Genomic DNA, 22,254 nt, shown 5'->3' with positions numbered 1-22,254 from the left:
TCAGTAGCTCTGCCCCTGTTTCCCGGGGGCTCAGAACAGTGTTTAGCTGTTCCAAGAAGATGGAAAGTGATCAGCTTTTTTCCTTCTTTTTTCAAAAAGACCTTTTTAAGCAATTACTATAGCCAGTGTGGGGCTTGAACTCAACCTCAGATCAAAGGTCCCTCATTCTACAGACTGAGCCAGGCAGGTGCCCCAGAGAGAAGAGCTTTTAAAGCGAAGGTGCACTAAGCCAGTAATTGACTTCTGAGTAACGGAAGTGGGCTTCTGTTAAATGCAAAAAGAGCTTTTCTTAAGCAAATGTTACAAAGACCAGTAATAATCCTGCATGGAGTCAGATGGCTGAGGGTAGTCAATGTTTTAGAGAGACAGTTTTTCTGCTAGTATAAATGTGGCTCAGGAGGAAGTGGTGGAGAACCCGGAGCCCTCGCTCCCGAGGCAGAGTAGTGCTGTGAGGCTCACTGCGGTCCCCTGCCTCGCGCCCATCCCATTCCTTTATGCCCACTGGTCGCAGGAAGCACAGGCTTTTCCAAGTGTCCCCTGACCCCCGTCCTCCTTTACGTGTCTGTGTGCTTCTGTGTCACTTCACGTGGGTTGTCTTCTCAGTCTGTCCTTTCCCTCCCCTGGCCCCGTCTCTACCCTATTTGTTTTCTCTTGCCCTGCTCCGCCTCTCATAAAATGAAAGTACTGAGTAGGCAGACCTTACCTACACCTTCCATTTCAGCTCATTTGAATTTGCTTTTGAACTCTCCCAGCTGGCCCTCAAGCACAAAACCCCTGAAATGCATCTCCCATATGCTCTGTACCTGGAGGATGAGGTATGGATGTGCTCCTCCTCCCTTGCTTTTAACCTGGACCTCCTCCTGTCTCCCGGCTGCCATGATGGCAATCTGCTTCTGATCGTGTGCGGCTGCCCTTCTGTCCCTGCAGGGTAAGTTTGAAGAGGCCGAAGCTGAATTCATCAGGGCTGGTAAGGCCAAGGAAGCAGCCCTCATGTGAGTTACCCATCAATTCCTTACGCCCGTCCGCCCAGCCGCAGCCCCAGGACCTGGCATGGCCACCTTCACCTGAACCTAGTACCAATAAATCTTCTACCCCCTCTGATATGGCTGTCTGTCTCCCACTATTGAGGCCTCAGTCCTGCGCTGAGCCTCCCCTGTGTCCTCTTCTGGGAGCAGGTTCGTCCATAACCAGGACTGGGAGGCAGCTCAGTGTGTGGCCGAGGCCCACGATCCTGACACTGTCGCCGAGGTGCTTGTGGGGCAGGCCCGGGGGGCCTTGGAGGAGAAGGACTTTCAGAAAGCAGAAGGGCTGCTGCTTCGGGCCCAGAGACCGGGCCTGGCCCTCAATTATTATAAGGTAGGGCACCGGATTCAGGACCATGAGGGGGAGGGGGAGAGAGTGTAAGAACCCACAGAGCAGTACACTAACCAATACTACTGGGAAAGATCCAGAGAGTTAGCACTGGAGAGGGGGAAGGAGACAAGGAGGAGAAGAGAGGTGCAAGGACCTAGGGATCCGTGGCCCATAGTATAGAGCACCTGTGTGGCAGTGGGAAGGTGTCATGCCGGCCTCTGCCTTCCTGATACCTGGAAATCTGAGCAGGAGGCTGGATTATGGAGCGACGCTCTGTGGATCTACAAAGACTATGTGCGGGGCCAGCTGGAGGTTCTGCGGGAAGAGTATGAGCGGGAGGCTACCAAGAAAGGGGCCAGGTATGACGCCAGGAGGCAGCAAGTGTGGGCAGGGCTGGAGCTTGGGTCACAAGGTGTGCACGGGATAGGCCACGCTGCCCAGCCTGTCCTGGTCACGTGTACTCTCATCTCAGGGGCATGGAGGGGCTCGTGGACCAAGCTCGCCAGTGGGAGCAGGCTGGAGAGTATAGCCGTGCCGTCGACTGCTACCTCAAGGTGCGGGGCTCAGGCAGCAGCAGCCTGGTGGAAAAGTGCTGGATGAAGGTGAGGCGGGCTCCACCCTTCCTGGCCGCCCACTTCCCGGACCGCCCTCACAGCCAGCATTCCTCCTCAGACATTGCTTTTTCCTCCTGGGCCTCTCATTTTCGCTCAGGCGGCAGGTACCTGCTGAGTGCTTGCTAGATGCTAGAGCCAGAACTATGAAAACTATAAAAGGGGATCTGAGGCAGAACACCTAACAGCCTGAAATTGGGGGAAGTTGGACACCACTGTGGCTCAGCTAACTGAGTACCTCGGTGAAGATCAAGGATGTGATTTGAAGTGGAGTTCAGAGGCGGGTGAGGTCCCGACTGAGAGGGAGGGAGGCTCTGTGAGGGAGGGGGCAGACCCGGGACCAGAGCTGGAAGGGCAAATCCAGAGGCCAGAGCTGGGGCCAGAAGGAAGCCAGGAAGAAAGCAGAGCCTCCTCCTCTACACAGAAGCTCCTAAAGAGAAGAATCCAGCCGGCTAAGCCAAGTCAGTAGGTTTCATCAATTCCTAAACATATATATAATCACATTTTATTATCTTAGAATTTGGGTTGCATATAAAGTTTTATATATTTTTTTAAATTTTTATTTATTTATTTGACACAGAGAGAGAGATCACAAGTAGGCAGAGAGGCAGGCAGAGAGACAGGGGGAAGCAGGCTCTCTGCTCAGCAGGACCCTCTCCATCCCAGGACCCTGAGATCATGACCCAAGCTGAAGGCAGAGGGTTAACCCGCTGAGCCATTCAGGCGCCCCTGCATGTGAAGTTTTAAATGATGTATCTGGGGTACCTGGGGGACTTGGTGGGTAAAGCATCTGACTCTTATTAATTTTCGGCTCAGCACATGATCTAGGATTGTGAGATCAAGTTCTGCATTGGGCTCTGCACTGGGTGCGGAATCTGCCTTAGATTCGCTCTTCTTCTCCCTCTGCCCCACCCCACTCGTGCTATCTAAAACAAAGTAAATGATCCATCTTTGATTCAGAGAAATACGGTATTAGGAGTTTGAGGGGGATGTGGAGTCAGAGCTGCAGATCCTAGGTCTCAAGGTCTGCATCTGCCTGGCAGCTTCCTAGGGGGCTGAGGCTGGAGTGAGTCACGTGACAGGACTCCCTCCTCTGAGACCCCGCCACGGGAAGCTGTAGGTGGGGTTTAGAGCCCCAAACATGGCTTCAGGGCCCCTTCCTCCCGTTCCATCCCTTTGCGTGACACCCAATATCCCATCACCCTCTGTTCCCCGCTGCAGCACGACGAGTGGGCTTTCTAGGTGGAGATGAATTATCGCCCCTTTATTTACTTAGAGAAATTACAGACCCATTCCCGCCCTCCCTTCCCCCAGGTAGAGCGGCATTGAGGCTCTGATTGCTGAGGGTGCTGGTATCAAAGGCAGTGGCCAAGCAGGAAAGAAGCCACAAAAGGGGCAGGTCCGTGAAGGCTTGATCCAGTCAGTGAATAATGGGGACAAATCTCTTCTCATCTGTTAGCTTCAGGCCTCTAAACTTGGCCTCTTTTGGAGTATTTTGTGTGTGGTCCCTAGGAGACGTGTTTGAGGAGCCCTTGCAATCTTCAGACAGACCATGTCTGAGCCTCTCCCTGGGGCAGCTGTGTTGGAGTCTCTCCTTAGCGGGACTGTGATGGGTTCTCGCAGAGAGATGCGTTTTCCCACACCAACTGTACTGGCCCCTTTCTGACTGGTTCTGTTGGCTCTGCTTAGAATGACTGTGTCTGTTCCTCTCAGAGGGACTGCGTCCATTTCTTTCAGAGGGACTACAGTGAGTTCTCTCTGAGGAACTGCGACCACTCCTCTCAGAGGGCCTGTGCTGTCTTCTCTCAATAGGGCTGTGTCCTCTCACCTCCAAGACACGGAAATGGGTTTTCCCACACGAACTGTACTGGCCCATTTCAAATTGGTTCTGTTGGCACTGCTCAGAATGACTGTGTCTGTTCCTCGCAGAGGGACTGTGTCCATGTCTTTCAGAGGGACTACAGTGAGTTCTCTCTGAGGAACTGCGACCACCCCTCAAAGAGGGCCTGTGCTGTCTTCTCTCAATAGGGCTGTGTCCTCTCACTTCCAAGACACGGAAATGGGTTTTCCCACACGAACTGTACTGGCCCATTTCAAATTGGTTCTGTTGGCACTGCTCAGAATGACTGTGTCTGTTCCTCGCAGAGGGACTGTGTCCATGTCTTTCAGAGGGACTACAGTGAGTTCTCTCTGAGGAACTGCGACCACTCCTCTCAGAGGGCCTGTGCTGTCTTCTTTCAATAGGGTAGTGTCCTCTCACCTCCAAGACATGGTGATGGGTTTTCCCACACGAACTGTACTGGCCCCTTTCAAATTGGTTCTGTTGGCTCTGTGCAGAATGACTGTGTCTGTTCCTCTCAGAGGGACTGCGTCCATTTCTTTCAGAGGGACTACAGTGAGTTCTCTCTGAGGAACTGCGACCACTCCTCTCAGAGGGCCTGTGCTGTCTTCTCTGAATAGGGATGTGTCCTCTCACTTCCAAGGGACTGACATGGGTTTTCCCACACGAACTGTACTGGCCCCTTTCAGACTGGTTCTGTTGGCTCTGTGCAGAATGACTGTGTCTGTTCCTCTCAGAGGGACTGCGTCCATTTCTTTCAGAGGGACTACAGTGAGTTCTCTCTGAGGAACTGCGACCACTCCTCTCAGAGGGCCTGTGCTGTCTTCTCTGAATAGGGATGTGTCCTCTCACTTCCAAGGGACTGACATGGGTTTTCCCACACGAACTGTACTGGCCCCTTTCAGACTGGTTCTGTTGGCTCTGTGCAGAATGACTGTGTCTGCTCCTCTCAGAGGGACTGCGTCCATTTCTTTCAGAGGGACTACAGTGAGTTCTCTCTGAGGAACTGCGACCACTCCTCAAAGAGGGCCTGTGCTGTCTTCTCTCAATAGGGCTGTGTCCTCTCACCTCCAAGACACGGAAATGGGTTTTCCCACACGAACTGTACTGGCCCATTTCAAATTGGTTCTGTTGGCACTGCTCAGAATGACTGTGTCTGTTCCTCGCAGAGGGACTGTGTCCATGTCTTTCAGAGGGACTACAGTGAGTTCTCTCTGAGGAACTGCGACCACTCCTCTCAGAGGGCCTGTGCTGTCTTCTTTCAATAGGGTAGTGTCCTCTCACCTCCAAGACATGGTGATGGGTTTTCCCACACAAACTGTACTGGCCCCTTTCAAATTGGTTCTGTTGGCTCTGTGCAGAATGACTGTGTCTGTTCCTCTCAGAGGGACTGCGTCCATTTCTTTCAGAGGGACTACAGTGAGTTCTCTCTGAGGAACTGCGACCACTCCTCTCAGAGGGCCTGTGCTGTCTTCTCTGAATAGGGATGTGTCCTCTCACTTCCAAGGGACTGACATGGGTTTTCCCACACGAACTGTACTGGCCCCTTTCAGACTGGTTCTGTTGGCTCTTCTCAGAATGACTGTGTCTGCTCCTCTCAGAGGGACTGCGTCCATTTCTTTCAGAGGGACTACAGTGAGTTCTCTCTGAGGAACTGCGACCACTCCTCTCAGAGGGCCTGTGCTGTCTTCTCTGAATAGGGATGTGTCCTCTCACTTCCAAGGGACTGACATGGGTTTTCCCACACGAACTGTACTGGCCCCTTTCAGACTGGTTCTGTTGGCTCTTCTCAGAATGACTGTGTCTGCTCCTCTCAGAGGGACTGCGTCCATTTCTTTCAGAGGGACTACAGTGAGTTCTCTCTGAGGAACTGCGACCACTCCTCAAAGAGGGCCTGTGCTGTCTTCTCTCAATAGGGCTGTGTCCTCTCACCTCCAAGACACGGAAATGGGTTTTCCCACATGAACTGTACTGGCCCATTTCAAATTGGTTCTGTTGGCACTGCTCAGAATGACTGTGTCTGTTCCTCGCAGAGGGACTGTGTCCATGTCTTTCAGAGGGACTACAGTGAGTTCTCTCTGAGGAACTGCGACCACTCCTCAAAGAGGGCCTGTGCTGTCTTCTTTCAATAGGGTAGTGTCCTCTCACCTCCAAGACATGGTGATGGGTTTTCCCACACGAACTGTACTGGCCCCTTTCAGACTGGTTCTGTTGGCTCTGTGCAGAATGACTGTGTCTGTTCCTCTCAGAGGGACTGCGTCCATTTCTTTCAGAGGGACTACAGTGAGTTCTCTCTGAGGAACTGCGACCACTCCTCTCAGAGGGCCTGTGCTGTCTTCTCTCAATAGGGCTGTGTCCTCTCACCTCCAAGACACGGAAATGGGTTTTCCCACACGAACTGTACTGGCCCATTTCAAATTGGTTCTGTTGGCACTGCTCAGAATGACTGTGTCTGTTCCTCGAAGAGGGACTGTGTCCATGTCTTTCAGAGGGACTACAGTGAGTTCTCTCTGAGGAACTGCGACCACTCCTCTCAGAGGGCCTGTGCTGTCTTCTTTCAATAGGGTAGTGTCCTCTCACCTCCAAGACATGGTGATGGGTTTTCCCACACGAACTGTACTGGCCCCTTTCAAATTGGTTCTGTTGGCTCTGTGCAGAATGACTGTGTCTGTTCCTCTCAGAGGGACTGCGTCCATTTCTTTCAGAGGGACTACAGTGAGTTCTCTCTGAGGAACTGCGACCACTCCTCTCAGAGGGCCTGTGCTGTCTTCTTTCAATAGGGTAGTGTCCTCTCACCTCCAAGACATGGTGATGGGTTTTCCCACACGAACTGTACTGGCCCCTTTCAAATTGGTTCTGTTGGCTCTGTGCAGAATGACTGTGTCTGTTCCTCTCAGAGGGACTGCGTCCATTTCTTTCAGAGGGACTACAGTGAGTTCTCTCTGAGGAACTGCGACCACTCCTCTCAGAGGGCCTGTGCTGTCTTCTCTGAATAGGGATGTGTCCTCTCACTTCCAAGGGACTGACATGGGTTTTCCCACACGAACTGTACTGGCCCCTTCCAGCCTGGTTCTGTTGGCTCTTCTCAGAATGACTGTGTCTGTTCCTCTCAGAGGGACTGCGTCCATTTCTTTCAGAGGGACTACAGTGAGTTCTCTCTGAGGAACTGCGACCACTCCTCTCAGAGGGCCTGTGCTGTCTTCTCTGAATAGGGATGTGTCCTCTCACTTCCAAGGGACTGACATGGGTTTTCCCACATGAACTGTACTGGCCCCTTTCAGACTGGTTCTGTTGGCTCTTCTCAGAATGACTGTGTCTGCTCCTCTCAGAGGGACTGCGTCCATTTCTTTCAGAGGGACTACAGTGAGTTCTCTCTGAGGAACTGCGACCACTCCTCAAAGAGGGCCTGTGCTGTCTTCTCTCAATAGGGCTGTGTCCTCTCACCTCCAAGACACGGAAATGGGTTTTCCCACACGAACTGTACTGTCCCATTTCAAATTGGTTCTGTTGGCACTGCTCAGAATGACTGTGTCTGTTCCTCGCAGAGGGACTGTGTCCATGTCTTTCAGAGGGACTACAGTGAGTTCTCTCTGAGGAACTGCGACCACTCCTCTCAGAGGGCCTGTGCTGTCTTCTTTCAATAGGGTAGTGTCCTCTCACCTCCAAGACATGGTGATGGGTTTTCCCACACGAACTGTACTGGCCCCTTTCAGACTGGTTCTGTTGGCTCTGTGCAGAATGACTGTGTCTGTTCCTCTCAGAGGGACTGCGTCCATTTCTTTCAGAGGGACTACAGTGAGTTCTCTCTGAGGAACTGCGACCACTCCTCTCAGAGGGCCTGTGCTGTCTTCTCTCAATAGGGCTGTGTCCTCTCACCTCCAAGACACGGAAATGGGTTTTCCCACACGAACTGTACTGGCCCATTTCAAATTGGTTCTGTTGGCACTGCTCAGAATGACTGTGTCTGTTCCTCGCAGAGGGACTGTGTCCATGTCTTTCAGAGGGACTACAGTGAGTTCTCTCTGAGGAACTGCGACCACTCCTCTCAGAGGGCCTGTGCTGTCTTCTTTCAATAGGGTAGTGTCCTCTCACCTCCAAGACATGGTGATGGGTTTTCCCACACGAACTGTACTGGCCCCTTTCAGACTGGTTCTGTTGGCTCTTCTCAGAATGACTGTGTCTGTTCCTCTCAGAGGGACTGCGTCCATTTCTTTCAGAGGGACTACAGTGAGTTCTCTCTGAGGAACTGCGACCACTCCTCTCAGAGGGCCTGTGCTGTCTTCTCTGAATAGGGATGTGTCCTCTCACTTCCAAGGGACTGACATGGGTTTTCCCACACGAACTGTACTGGCCCCTTTCAGACTGGTTCTGTTGGCTCTTCTCAGAATGACTGTGTCTGCTCCTCTCAGAGGGACTGCGTCCATTTCTTTCAGAGGGACTACAGTGAGTTCTCTCTGAGGAACTGCGACCACTCCTCAAAGAGGGCCTGTGCTGTCTTCTCTCAATAGGGCTGTGTCCTCTCACCTCCAAGACACGGAAATGGGTTTTCCCACACGAACTGTACTGGCCCATTTCAAATTGGTTCTGTTGGCACTGCTCAGAATGACTGTGTCTGTTCCTCGCAGAGGGACTGTGTCCATGTCTTTCAGAGGGACTACAGTGAGTTCTCTCTGAGGAACTGCGACCACTCCTCTCAGAGGGCCTGTGCTGTCTTCTTTCAATAGGGTAGTGTCCTCTCACCTCCAAGACATGGTGATGGGTTTTCCCACACGAACTGTACTGGCCCCTTTCAGACTGGTTCTGTTGGCTCTTCTCAGAATGACTGTGTCTGTTCCTCTCAGAGGGACTGCGTCCATTTCTTTCAGAGGGACTACAGTGAGTTCTCTCTGAGGAACTGCGACCACTCCTCTCAGAGGGCCTGTGCTGTCTTCTCTGAATAGGGATGTGTCCTCTCACTTCCAAGGGACTGACATGGGTTTTCCCACACGAACTGTACTGGCCCCTTTCAGACTGGTTCTGTTGGCTCTTCTCAGAATGACTGTGTCTGCTCCTCTCAGAGGGACTGCGTCCATTTCTTTCAGAGGGACTACAGTGAGTTCTCTCTGAGGAACTGCGACCACTCCTCAAAGAGGGCCTGTGCTGTCTTCTCTCAATAGGGCTGTGTCCTCTCACCTCCAAGACACGGAAATGGGTTTTCCCACACGAACTGTACTAGCCCATTTCAAATTGGTTCTGTTGGCACTGCTCAGAATGACTGTGTCTGTTCCTCGCAGAGGGACTGTGTCCATGTCTTTCAGAGGGACTACAGTGAGTTCTCTCTGAGGAACTGCGACCACTCCTCTCAGAGGGCCTGTGCTGTCTTCTTTCAATAGGGTAGTGTCCTCTCACCTCCAAGACATGGTGATGGGTTTTCCCACACGAACTGTACTGGCCCCTTTCAGACTGGTTCTGTTGGCTCTGTGCAGAATGACTGTGTCTGTTCCTCTCAGAGGGACTGCGTCCATTTCGTTCAGAGGGACTACAGTGAGTTCTCTCTGAGGAACTGCGACCACTCCTCTCAGAGGGCCTGTGCTGTCTTCTCTGAATAGGGATGTGTCCTCTCACTTCCAAGGGACTGACATGGGTTTTCCCACACGAACTGTACTGGCCCCTTTCAGACTGGTTCTGTTGGCTCTGTGCAGAATGACTGTGTCTGTTCCTCTCAGAGGGACTGCGTCCATTTCTTTCAGAGGGACTACAGTGAGTTCTCTCTGAGGAACTGCGACCACTCCTCTCAGAGGGCCTGTGCTGTCTTCTCTGAATAGGGATGTGTCCTCTCACCTCCAAGACACGGAAATGGGTTTTCCCACACGAACTGTACTGGCCCATTTCAAATTGGTTCTGTTGGCACTGCTCAGAATGACTGTGTCTGTTCCTCGAAGAGGGACTGTGTCCATGTCTTTCAGAGGGACTACAGTGAGTTCTCTCTGAGGAACTGCGACCACTCCTCTCAGAGGGCCTGTGCTGTCTTCTTTCAATAGGGTAGTGTCCTCTCACCTCCAAGACATGGTGATGGGTTTTCCCACACGAACTGTACTGGCCCCTTTCAAATTGGTTCTGTTGGCTCTGTGCAGATGACTGTGTCTGTTCCTCTCAGAGGGACTGCGTCCATTTCTTTCAGAGGGACTACAGTGAGTTCTCTCTGAGGAACTGCGACCACTCCTCTCAGAGGGCCTGTGCTGTCTTCTTTCAATAGGGTAGTGTCCTCTCACCTCCAAGACATGGTGATGGGTTTTCCCACACGAACTGTACTGGCCCCTTTCAAATTGGTTCTGTTGGCTCTGTGCAGAATGACTGTGTCTGTTCCTCTCAGAGGGACTGCGTCCATTTCTTTCAGAGGGACTACAGTGAGTTCTCTCTGAGGAACTGCGACCACTCCTCTCAGAGGGCCTGTGCTGTCTTCTCTGAATAGGGATGTGTCCTCTCACTTCCAAGGGACTGACATGGGTTTTCCCACACGAACTGTACTGGCCCCTTTCAGACTGGTTCTGTTGGCTCTGTGCAGAATGACTGTGTCTGTTCCTCTCAGAGGGACTGCGTCCATTTCTTTCAGAGGGACTACAGTGAGTTCTCTCTGAGGAACTGCGACCACTCCTCTCAGAGGGCCTGTGCTGTCTTCTCTGAATAGGGATGTGTCCTCTCACTTCCAAGGGACTGACATGGGTTTTCCCACATGAACTGTACTGGCCCCTTTCAGACTGGTTCTGTTGGCTCTTCTCAGAATGACTGTGTCTGCTCCTCTCAGAGGGACTGCGTCCATTTCTTTCAGAGGGACTACAGTGAGTTCTCTCTGAGGAACTGCGACCACTCCTCAAAGAGGGCCTGTGCTGTCTTCTCTCAATAGGGCTGTGTCCTCTCACCTCCAAGACACGGAAATGGGTTTTCCCACACGAACTGTACTGTCCCATTTCAAATTGGTTCTGTTGGCACTGCTCAGAATGACTGTGTCTGTTCCTCGCAGAGGGACTGTGTCCATGTCTTTCAGAGGGACTACAGTGAGTTCTCTCTGAGGAACTGCGACCACTCCTCTCAGAGGGCCTGTGCTGTCTTCTTTAAATAGGGTAGTGTCCTCTCACCTCCAAGACATGGTGATGGGTTTTCCCACACGAACTGTACTGGCCCCTTTCAGACTGGTTCTGTTGGCTCTGTGCAGAATGACTGTGTCTGTTCCTCTCAGAGGGACTGCGTCCATTTCTTTCAGAGGGACTACAGTGAGTTCTCTCTGAGGAACTGCGACCACTCCTCTCAGAGGGCCTGTGCTGTCTTCTCTCAATAGGGCTGTGTCCTCTCACCTCCAAGACACGGAAATGGGTTTTCCCACACGAACTGTACTGGCCCATTTCAAATTGGTTCTGTTGGCACTGCTCAGAATGACTGTGTCTGTTCCTCGCAGAGGGACTGTGTCCATGTCTTTCAGAGGGACTACAGTGAGTTCTCTCTGAGGAACTGTGACCACTCCTCTCAGAGGGCCTGTGCTGTCTTCTTTCAATAGGGTAGTGTCCTCTCACCTCCAAGACATGGTGATGGGTTTTCCCACACGAACTGTACTGGCCCCTTTCAGACTGGTTCTGTTGGCTATTCTCAGAATGACTGTGTCTGCTCCTCTCAGAGGGACTGCGTCCATTTCTTTCAGAGGGACTACAGTGAGTTCTCTCTGAGGAACTGCGACCACTCCTCTCAGAGGGCCTGTGCTGTCTTCTCTGAATAGGGATGTGTCCTCTCACTTCCAAGGGACTGACATGGGTTTTCCCACACGAACTGTACTGGCCCCTTTCAGACTGGTTCTGTTGGCTCTTCTCAGAATGACTGTGTCTGCTCCTCTCAGAGGGACTGCGTCCATTTCTTTCAGAGGGACTACAGTGAGTTCTCTCTGAGGAACTGCGACCACTCCTCTCAGAGGGCCTGTGCTGTCTTCTCTGAATAGGGATGTGTCCTCTCACTTCCAAGGGACTGACATGGGTTTTCCCACACGAACTGTACTGGCCCCTTTCAGACTGGTTCTGTTGGCTCTTCTCAGAATGACTGTGTCTGCTCCTCTCAGAGGGACTGCGTCCATTTCTTTCAGAGGGACTACAGTGAGTTCTCTCTGAGGAACTGCGACCACTCCTCTCAGAGGGCCTGTGCTGTCTTCTCTCAATAGGGCTGTGTCCTCTCACCTCCAAGACACGGAAATGGGTTTTCCCACACGAACTGTACTGGCCCATTTCAAATTGGTTCTGTTGGCACTGCTCAGAATGACTGTGTCTGTTCCTCGCAGAGGGACTGTGTCCATGTCTTTCAGAGGGACTACAGTGAGTTCTCTCTGAGGAACTGTGACCACTCCTCTCAGAGGGCCTGTGCTGTCTTCTTTCAATAGGGTAGTGTCCTCTCACCTCCAAGACATGGTGATGGGTTTTCCCACACGAACTGTACTGGCCCCTTTCAGACTGGTTCTGTTGGCTCTTCTCAGAATGACTGTGTCTGCTCCTCTCAGAGGGACTGCGTCCATTTCTTTCAGAGGGACTACAGTGAGTTCTCTCTGAGGAACTGCGACCACTCCTCTCAGAGGGCCTGTGCTGTCTTCTCTGAATAGGGATGTGTCCTCTCACTTCCAAGGGACTGACATGGGTTTTCCCACACGAACTGTACTGGCCCCTTTCAGACTGGTTCTGTTGGCTCTGTGCAGAATGACTGTGTCTGCTCCTCTCAGAGGGACTGCGTCCATTTCTTTCAGAGGGACTACAGTGAGTTCTCTCTGAGGAACTGCGACCACTCCTCAAAGAGGGCCTGTGCTGTCTTCTCTCAATAGGGCTGTGTCCTCTCACCTCCAAGACACGGAAATGGGTTTTCCCACACGAACTGTACTGGCCCATTTCAAATTGGTTCTGTTGGCACTGCTCAGAATGACTGTGTCTGTTCCTCGCAGAGGGACTGTGTCCATGTCTTTCAGAGGGACTACAGTGAGTTCTCTCTGAGGAACTGCGACCACTCCTCTCAGAGGGCCTGTGCTGTCTTCTTTCAATAGGGTAGTGTCCTCTCACCTCCAAGACATGGTGATGGGTTTTCCCACACGAACTGTACTGGCCCCTTTCAGACTGGTTCTGTTGGCTCTGTGCAGAATGACTGTGTCTGTTCCTCTCAGAGGGACTGCGTCCATTTCTTTCAGAGGGACTACAGTGAGTTCTCTCTGAGGAACTGCGACCACTCCTCTCAGAGGGCCTGTGCTGTCTTCTCTCAATAGGGCTGTGTCCTCTCACCTCCAAGACACGGAAATGGGTTTTCCCACACGAACTGTACTGGCCCATTTCAAATTGGTTCTGTTGGCACTGCTCAGAATGACTGTGTCTGTTCCTCGCAGAGGGACTGTGTCCATGTCTTTCAGAGGGACTACAGTGAGTTCTCTCTGAGGAACTGCGACCACTCCTCTCAGAGGGCCTGTGCTGTCTTCTTTCAATAGGGTAGTGTCCTCTCACCTCCAAGACATGGTGATGGGTTTTCCCACACGAACTGTACTGGCCCCTTTCAGACTGGTTCTGTTGGCTCTTCTCAGAATGACTGTGTCTGCTCCTCTCAGAGGGACTGCGTCCATTTCTTTCAGAGGGACTACAGTGAGTTCTCTCTGAGGAACTGCGACCACTCCTCAAAGAGGGCCTGTGCTGTCTTCTCTCAATAGGGCTGTGTCCTCTCACCTCCAAGCCACGGAAATTGGTTTTCCCACACGAACTGTACTGGCCCATTTCAAATTGGTTCTGTTGGCACTGCTCAGAATGACTGTGTCTGTTCCTCGCAGAGGGACTGCGTCCATGTCTTTCAGAGGGACTACAGTGAGTTCTCTCTGAGGAACTGCGACCACTCCTCTCAGAGGGCCTGTGCTGTCTTCTTTAATAGGGTAGTGTCCTCTCACCTCCAAGACATGGTTTTGGGTTTTCCCACACGAACTGTACTGGCCCCTTTCAGACTGGTTCTGTTGGCTCTGTGCAGAATGACTGTGTCTGTTCCTCTCAGAGGGACTGCGTCCATTTCTTTCAGAGGGACTACAGTGAGTTCTCTCTGAGGAACTGCGACCACTCCTCAAAGAGGGCCTGTGCTGTCTTCTCTCAATAGGGCTGTGTCCTCTCACCTCCAAGACACGGAAATGGGTTTTCCCACACGAACTGTACTGGCCCATTTCAAATTGGTTCTGTTGGCACTGCTCAGAATGACTGTGTCTGTTCCTCGCAGAGGGACTGTGTCCATGTCTTTCAGAGGGACTACAGTGAGTTCTCTCTGAGGAACTGCGACCACTCCTCTCAGAGGGCCTGTGCTGTCTTCTTTCAATAGGGTAGTGTCCTCTCACCTCCAAGACATGGTGATGGGTTTTCCCACACGAACTGTACTGGCCCCTTTCAGACTGGCTCTGTTGGCTCTGTGCAGAATGACTGTGTCTGTTCCTCTCAGAGGGACTGCGTCCATTTCTTTCAGAGGGACTACAGTGAGTTCTCTCTGAGGAACTGCGACCACTCCTCTCAGAGGGCCTGTGCTGTCTTCTCTCAATAGGGCTGTGTCCTCTCACCTCCAAGACACGGAAATGGGTTTTCCCACACGAACTGTACTGGCCCATTTCAAATTGGTTCTGTTGGCACTGCTCAGAATGACTGTGTCTGTTCCTCGCAGAGGGACTGTGTCCATGTCTTTCAGAGGGACTACAGTGAGTTCTCTCTGAGGAACTGCGACCACTCCTCTCAGAGGGCCTGTGCTGTCTTCTTTCAATAGGGTAGTGTCCTCTCACCTCCAAGACATGGTGATGGGTTTTCCCACACGAACTGTACTGGCCCCTTTCAGACTGGTTCTGTTGGCTCTTCTCAGAATGACTGTGTCTGTTCCTCTCAGAGGGACTGCGTCCATTTCTTTCAGAAGGACTACAGTGAGTTCTCTCTGAGGAACTGCGACCACTCCTCTCAGAGGGCCTGTGCTGTCTTCTCTGAATAGGGATGTGTCCTCTCACTTCCAAGGGACTGACATGGGTTTTCCCACACGAACTGTACTGGCCCCTTTCAAATTGGTTCTGTTGGCTCTGTGCAGAATGACTGTGTCTGTTCCTCTCAGAGGGACTGCGTCCATTTCTTTCAGAGGGACTACAGTGAGTTCTCTCTGAGGAACTGCGACCACTCCTCTCAGAGGGCCTGTGCTGTCTTCTCTGAATAGGGATGTGTCCTCTCACTTCCAAGGGACTGACATGGGTTTTCCCACACGAACTGTACTGGCCCCTTTCAGACTGGTTCTGTTGGCTCTGTGCAGAATGACTGTGTCTGTTCCTCTCAGAGGGACTGCGTCCATTTCTTTCAGAGGGACTACAGTGAGTTCTCTCTGAGGAACTGCGACCACTCCTCTCAGAGGGCCTGTGCTGTCTTCTCTGAATAGGGATGTGTCCTCTCACTTCCAAGGGACTGACATGGGTTTTCCCACATGAACTGTACTGGCCCCTTTCAGACTGGTTCTGTTGGCTCTTCTCAGAATGACTGTGTCTGCTCCTCTCAGAGGGACTGCGTCCATTTCTTTCAGAGGGACTACAGTGAGTTCTCTCTGAGGAACTGCGACCACTCCTCAAAGAGGGCCTGTGCTGTCTTCTCTCAATAGGGCTGTGTCCTCTCACCTCCAAGACACGGAAATGGGTTTTCCCACACGAACTGTACTGTCCCATTTCAAATTGGTTCTGTTGGCACTGCTCAGAATGACTGTGTCTGTTCCTCGCAGAGGGACTGTGTCCATGTCTTTCAGAGGGACTACAGTGAGTTCTCTCTGAGGAACTGCGACCACTCCTCTCAGAGGGCCTGTGCTGTCTTCTTTAAATAGGGTAGTGTCCTCTCACCTCCAAGACATGGTGATGGGTTTTCCCACACGAACTGTACTGGCCCCTTTCAGACTGGTTCTGTTGGCTCTGTGCAGAATGACTGTGTCTGTTCCTCTCAGAGGGACTGCGTCCATTTCTTTCAGAGGGACTACAGTGAGTTCTCTCTGAGGAACTGCGACCACTCCTCTCAGAGGGCCTGTGCTGTCTTCTCTCAATAGGGCTGTGTCCTCTCACCTCCAAGACACGGAAATGGGTTTTCCCACACGAACTGTACTGGCCCATTTCAAATTGGTTCTGTTGGCACTGCTCAGAATGACTGTGTCTGTTCCTCGCAGAGGGACTGTGTCCATGTCTTTCAGAGGGACTACAGTGAGTTCTCTCTGAGGAACTGTGACCACTCCTCTCAGAGGGCCTGTGCTGTCTTCTTTCAATAGGGTAGTGTCCTCTCACCTCCAAGACATGGTGATGGGTTTTCCCACACGAACTGTACTGGCCCCTTTCAGACTGGTTCTGTTGGCTATTCTCAGAATGACTGTGTCTGCTCCTCTCAGAGGGACTGCGTCCATTTCTTTCAGAGGGACTACAGTGAGTTCTCTCTGAGGAACTGCGACCACTCCTCTCAGAGGGCCTGTGCTGTCTTCTCTGAATAGGGATGTGTCCTCTCACTTCCAAGGGACTGACATGGGTTTTCCCACACGAACTGTACTGGCCCCTTTCAGACTGGTTCTGTTGGCTCTTCTCAGAATGACTGTGTCTGCTCCTCTCAGAGGGACTGCGTCCATTTCTTTCAGAGGGACTACAGTGAGTTCTCTCTGAGGAACTGCGACCACTCCTCTCAGAGGGCCTGTGCTGTCTTCTCTGAATAGGGATGTGTCCTCTCACTTCCAAGGGACTGACATGGGTTTTCCCACACGAACTGTACTGGCCCCTTTCAGACTGGTTCTGTTGGCTCTTCTCAGAATGACTGTGTCTGCTCCTCTCAGAGGGACTGCGTCCATTTCTTTCAGAGGGACTACAGTGAGTTCTCTCTGAGGAACTGCGACCACTCCTCTCAGAGGGCCTGTGCTGTCTTCTCTCAATAGGGCTGTGTCCTCTCACCTCCAAGACACGGAAATGGGTTTTCCCACACGAACTGTACTGGCCCATTTCAAATTGGTTCTGTTGGCACTGCTCAGAATGACTGTGTCTGTTCCTCGCAGAGGGACTGTGTCCATGTCTTTCAGAGGGACTACAGTGAGTTCTCTCTGAGGAACTGTGACCACTCCTCTCAGAGGGCCTGTGCTGTCTTCTTTCAATAGGGTAGTGTCCTCTCACCTCCAAGACATGGTGATGGGTTTTCCCACACGAACTGTACTGGCCCCTTTCAGACTGGTTCTGTTGGCTCTTCTCAGAATGACTGTGTCTGCTCCTCTCAGAGGGACTGCGTCCATTTCTTTCAGAGGGACTACAGTGAGTTCTCTCTGAGGAACTGCGACCACTCCTCTCAGAGGGCCTGTGCTGTCTTCTCTGAATAGGGATGTGTCCTCTCACTTCCAAGGGACTGACATGGGTTTTCCCACACGAACTGTACTGGCCCCTTTCAGACTGGTTCTGTTGGCTCTGTGCAGAATGACTGTGTCTGCTCCTCTCAGAGGGACTGCGTCCATTTCTTTCAGAGGGACTACAGTGAGTTCTCTCTGAGGAACTGCGACCACTCCTCAAAGAGGGCCTGTGCTGTCTTCTCTCAATAGGGCTGTGTCCTCTCACCTCCAAGACACGGAAATGGGTTTTCCCACACGAACTGTACTGGCCCATTTCAAATTGGTTCTGTTGGCACTGCTCAGAATGACTGTGTCTGTTCCTCGCAGAGGGACTGTGTCCATGTCTTTCAGAGGGACTACAGTGAGTTCTCTCTGAGGAACTGCGACCACTCCTCTCAGAGGGCCTGTGCTGTCTTCTTTCAATAGGGTAGTGTCCTCTCACCTCCAAGACATGGTGATGGGTTTTCCCACACGAACTGTACTGGCCCCTTTCAGACTGGTTCTGTTGGCTCTGTGCAGAATGACTGTGTCTGTTCCTCTCAGAGGGACTGCGTCCATTTCTTTCAGAGGGACTACAGTGAGTTCTCTCTGAGGAACTGCGACCACTCCTCTCAGAGGGCCTGTGCTGTCTTCTCTCAATAGGGCTGTGTCCTCTCACCTCCAAGACACGGAAATGGGTTTTCCCACACGAACTGTACTGGCCCATTTCAAATTGGTTCTGTTGGCACTGCTCAGAATGACTGTGTCTGTTCCTCGCAGAGGGACTGTGTCCATGTCTTTCAGAGGGACTACAGTGAGTTCTCTCTGAGGAACTGCGACCACTCCTCTCAGAGGGCCTGTGCTGTCTTCTTTCAATAGGGTAGTGTCCTCTCACCTCCAAGACATGGTGATGGGTTTTCCCACACGAACTGTACTGGCCCCTTTCAGACTGGTTCTGTTGGCTCTTCTCAGAATGACTGTGTCTGCTCCTCTCAGAGGGACTGCGTCCATTTCTTTCAGAGGGACTACAGTGAGTTCTCTCTGAGGAACTGCGACCACTCCTCAAAGAGGGCCTGTGCTGTCTTCTCTCAATAGGGCTGTGTCCTCTCACCTCCAAGCCACGGAAATTGGTTTTCCCACACGAACTGTACTGGCCCATTTCAAATTGGTTCTGTTGGCACTGCTCAGAATGACTGTGTCTGTTCCTCGCAGAGGGACTGCGTCCATGTCTTTCAGAGGGACTACAGTGAGTTCTCTCTGAGGAACTGCGACCACTCCTCTCAGAGGGCCTGTGCTGTCTTCTTTAATAGGGTAGTGTCCTCTCACCTCCAAGACATGGTTTTGGGTTTTCCCACACGAACTGTACTGGCCCCTTTCAGACTGGTTCTGTTGGCTCTGTGCAGAATGACTGTGTCTGTTCCTCTCAGAGGGACTGCGTCCATTTCTTTCAGAGGGACTACAGTGAGTTCTCTCTGAGGAACTGCGACCACTCCTCAAAGAGGGCCTGTGCTGTCTTCTCTCAATAGGGCTGTGTCCTCTCACCTCCAAGACACGGAAATGGGTTTTCCCACACGAACTGTACTGGCCCATTTCAAATTGGTTCTGTTGGCACTGCTCAGAATGACTGTGTCTGTTCCTCGCAGAGGGACTGTGTCCATGTCTTTCAGAGGGACTACAGTGAGTTCTCTCTGAGGAACTGCGACCACTCCTCTCAGAGGGCCTGTGCTGTCTTCTTTCAATAGGGTAGTGTCCTCTCACCTCCAAGACATGGTGATGGGTTTTCCCACACGAACTGTACTGGCCCCTTTCAGACTGGCTCTGTTGGCTCTGTGCAGAATGACTGTGTCTGTTCCTCTCAGAGGGACTGCGTCCATTTCTTTCAGAGGGACTACAGTGAGTTCTCTCTGAGGAACTGCGACCACTCCTCTCAGAGGGCCTGTGCTGTCTTCTCTCAATAGGGCTGTGTCCTCTCACCTCCAAGACACGGAAATGGGTTTTCCCACACGAACTGTACTGGCCCATTTCAAATTGGTTCTGTTGGCACTGCTCAGAATGACTGTGTCTGTTCCTCGCAGAGGGACTGTGTCCATGTCTTTCAGAGGGACTACAGTGAGTTCTCTCTGAGGAACTGCGACCACTCCTCTCAGAGGGCCTGTGCTGTCTTCTTTCAATAGGGTAGTGTCCTCTCACCTCCAAGACATGGTGATGGGTTTTCCCACACGAACTGTACTGGCCCCTTTCAGACTGGTTCTGTTGGCTCTTCTCAGAATGACTGTGTCTGTTCCTCTCAGAGGGACTGCGTCCATTTCTTTCAGAAGGACTACAGTGAGTTCTCTCTGAGGAACTGCGACCACTCCTCTCAGAGGGCCTGTGCTGTCTTCTCTGAATAGGGATGTGTCCTCTCACTTCCAAGGGACTGACATGGGTTTTCCCACACGAACTGTACTGGCCCCTTTCAGACTGGTTCTGTTGGCTCTTCTCAGAATGACTGTGTCTGCTCCTCTCAGAGGGACTGCGTCCATTTCTTTCAGAGGGACTACAGTGAGTTCTCTCTGAGGAACTGCGACCACTCCTCTCAGAGGGCCTGTGCTGTCTTCTCTGAATAGGGATGTGTCCTCTCACTTCCAAGGGACTGACATGGGTTTTCCCACACGAACTGTACTGGCCCCTTTCAGACTGGTTCTGTTGGCTCTTCTCAGAATGACTGTGTCTGCTCCTCTCAGAGGGACTGCGTCCATTTCTTTCAGAGGGACTACAGTGAGTTCTCTCTGAGGAACTGCGACCACTCCTCAAAGAGGGCCTGTGCTGTCTTCTCTCAATAGGGCTGTGTCCTCTCACCTCCAAGACACGGAAATGGGTTTTCCCACACGAACTGTACTAGCCCATTTCAAATTGGTTCTGTTGGCACTGCTCAGAATGACTGTGTCTGTTCCTCGCAGAGGGACTGTGTCCATGTCTTTCAGAGGGACTACAGTGAGTTCTCTCTGAGGAACTGCGACCACTCCTCTCAGAGGGCCTGTGCTGTCTTCTTTCAATAGGGTAGTGTCCTCTCACCTCCAAGACATGGTGATGGGTTTTCCCACACGAACTGTACTGGCCCCTTTCAGACTGGTTCTGTTGGCTCTGTGCAGAATGACTGTGTCTGTTCCTCTCAGAGGGACTGCGTCCATTTCTTTCAGAGGGACTACAGTGAGTTCTCTCTGAGGAACTGCGACCACTCCTCTCAGAGGGCCTGTGCTGTCTTCTCTGAATAGGGATGTGTCCTCTCACTTCCAAGGGACTGACATGGGTTTTCCCACACGAACTGTACTGGCCCCTTTCAGACTGGTTCTGTTGGCTCTTCTCAGAATGACTGTGTCTGCTCCTCTCAGAGGGACTGCGTCCATTTCTTTCAGAGGGACTACAGTGAGTTCTCTCTGAGGAACTGCGACCACTCCTCTCAGAGGGCCTGTGCTGTCTTCTCTGAATAGGGATGTGTCCTCCCACTTCCAAGGGACTGACATGGGTTTTCCCACACGAACTGTACTGGCCCCTTTCAGACTGGTTCTGTTGGCTCTTCTCAGAATGACTGTGTCTGCTCCTCTCAGAGGGACTGCGTCCATTTCTTTCAGAGGGACTATAGTGAGTTCTCTCTGAGGAACTGCGACCACTCCTCAAAGAGGGCCTGTGCTGTCTTCTCTCAATAGGGCTGTGTCCTCTCACCTCCAAGACACGGAAATGGGCTTTCCCACATGAACTGTACTGGCCCATTTCAAATTGGTTCTGTTGGCACTGCTCAGAATGACTGTGTCTGTTCCTCGCAGAGGGACTGTGTCCATGTCTTTCAGAGGGACTACAGTGAGTTCTGAGGAACTGCGACCACTCCTCAAAGAGGGCCTGTGCTGTCTTCTTTCAATAGGGTAGTGTCCTCTCACCTCCAAGACATGGTGATGGGTTTTCCCACACGAACTGTACTGGCCCCTTTCAGACTGGTTCTGTTGGCTCTGTGCAGAATGACTGTGTCTGCTCCTCTCAGAGGGACTGCGTCCATTTCTTTCAGAGGGACTACAGTGAGTTCTCTCTGAGGAACTGCGACCACTCCTCTCAGAGGGCCTGTGCTGTCTTCTCTGAATAGGGATGTGTCCTCTCACTTCCAAGGGACTGACATGGGTTTTCCCACACGAACTGTACTGGCCCCTTTCAGACTGGTTCTGTTGGCTCTTCTCAGAATGACTGTGTCTGCTCCTCTCAGAGGGACTGCGTCCATTTCTTTCAGAGGGACTACAGTGAGTTCTCTCTGAGGAACTGCGACCACTCCTCTCAGAGGGCCTGTGCTGTCTTCTCTGAATAGGGATGTGTCCTCTCACTTCCAAGGGACTGACATGGGTTTTCCCACACGAACTGTACTGGCCCCTTTCAGACTGGTTCTGTTGGCTCTTCTCAGAATGACTGTGTCTGCTCCTCTCAGAGGGACTGCGTCCATTTCTTTCAGAGGGACTACAGTGAGTTCTCTCTGAGGAACTGCGACCACTCCTCAAAGAGGGCCTGTGCTGTCTTCTCTCAATAGGGCTGTGTCCTCTCACCTCCAAGACACGGAAATGGGTTTTCCCACACGAACTGTACTAGCCCATTTCAAATTGGTTCTGTTGGCACTGCTCAGAATGACTGTGTCTGATCCTCGCAGAGGGACTGTGTCCATGTCTTTCAGAGGGACTACAGTGAGTTCTCTCTGAGGAACTGCGACCACTCCTCTCAGAGGGCCTGTGCTGTCTTCTTTCAATAGGGTAGTGTCCTCTCACCTCCAAGACATGGTGATGGGTTTTCCCACACGAACTGTACTGGCCCCTTTCAGACTGGTTCTGTTGGCTCTGTGCAGAATGACTGTGTCTGTTCCTCTCAGAGGGACTGCGTCCATTTCTTTCAGAGGGACTACAGTGAGTTCTCTCTGAGGAACTGCGACCACTCCTCTCAGAGGGCCTGTGCTGTCTTCTCTGAATAGGGATGTGTCCTCTCACTTCCAAGGGACTGACATGGGTTTTCCCACACGAACTGTACTGGCCCCTTTCAGACTGGTTCTGTTGGCTCTTCTCAGAATGACTGTGTCTGCTCCTCTCAGAGGGACTG

General features: G+C 52.0%; 1 protein-coding gene across 8 annotated transcripts in view; it reads left to right on the top strand.

The window, feature by feature from the left end:
- The first annotated feature begins 3 nt into the window (after positions 1 to 3).
- LOC309871859 (intraflagellar transport protein 172 homolog) overlaps positions 4 to 22,254 on the top strand; it is a 50,831-nt gene continuing 28,580 nt past the window's right edge. For 3 of the 8 annotated variants that reach the window (XR_014315527.1, XM_082745295.1, XM_082745297.1), the window contains exons 1-5: positions 5 to 815; positions 928 to 992; positions 1,176 to 1,356; positions 1,603 to 1,712; positions 1,826 to 1,955. Coding sequence is in view for 4 of the 8 variants with exons in the window: in XM_082745295.1 (XP_082601421.1) it covers positions 780 to 815; positions 928 to 992; positions 1,176 to 1,356; positions 1,603 to 1,712; positions 1,826 to 1,955 (522 nt within the window). In the remaining 4 variants the exon portion in view is untranslated. Of the gene's footprint in view, positions 816 to 927; positions 993 to 1,175; positions 1,357 to 1,602; positions 1,713 to 1,825; positions 2,249 to 22,254 lie in introns of all 8 variants that reach the window. The other 5 variants (XR_014315528.1, XR_014315530.1, XM_082745294.1 and 2 more) reach the window with 5 other exon arrangements.

The sequence above is a fragment of the Mustela nivalis genome, assembly GCF_964662115.1.
Source record: "Mustela nivalis genome assembly, chromosome: 8".
NCBI classification, from domain to species: Eukaryota; Metazoa; Chordata; class Mammalia; order Carnivora; family Mustelidae; genus Mustela; species Mustela nivalis.
This window is presented reverse-complemented; position numbering and strand designations above follow the sequence as displayed.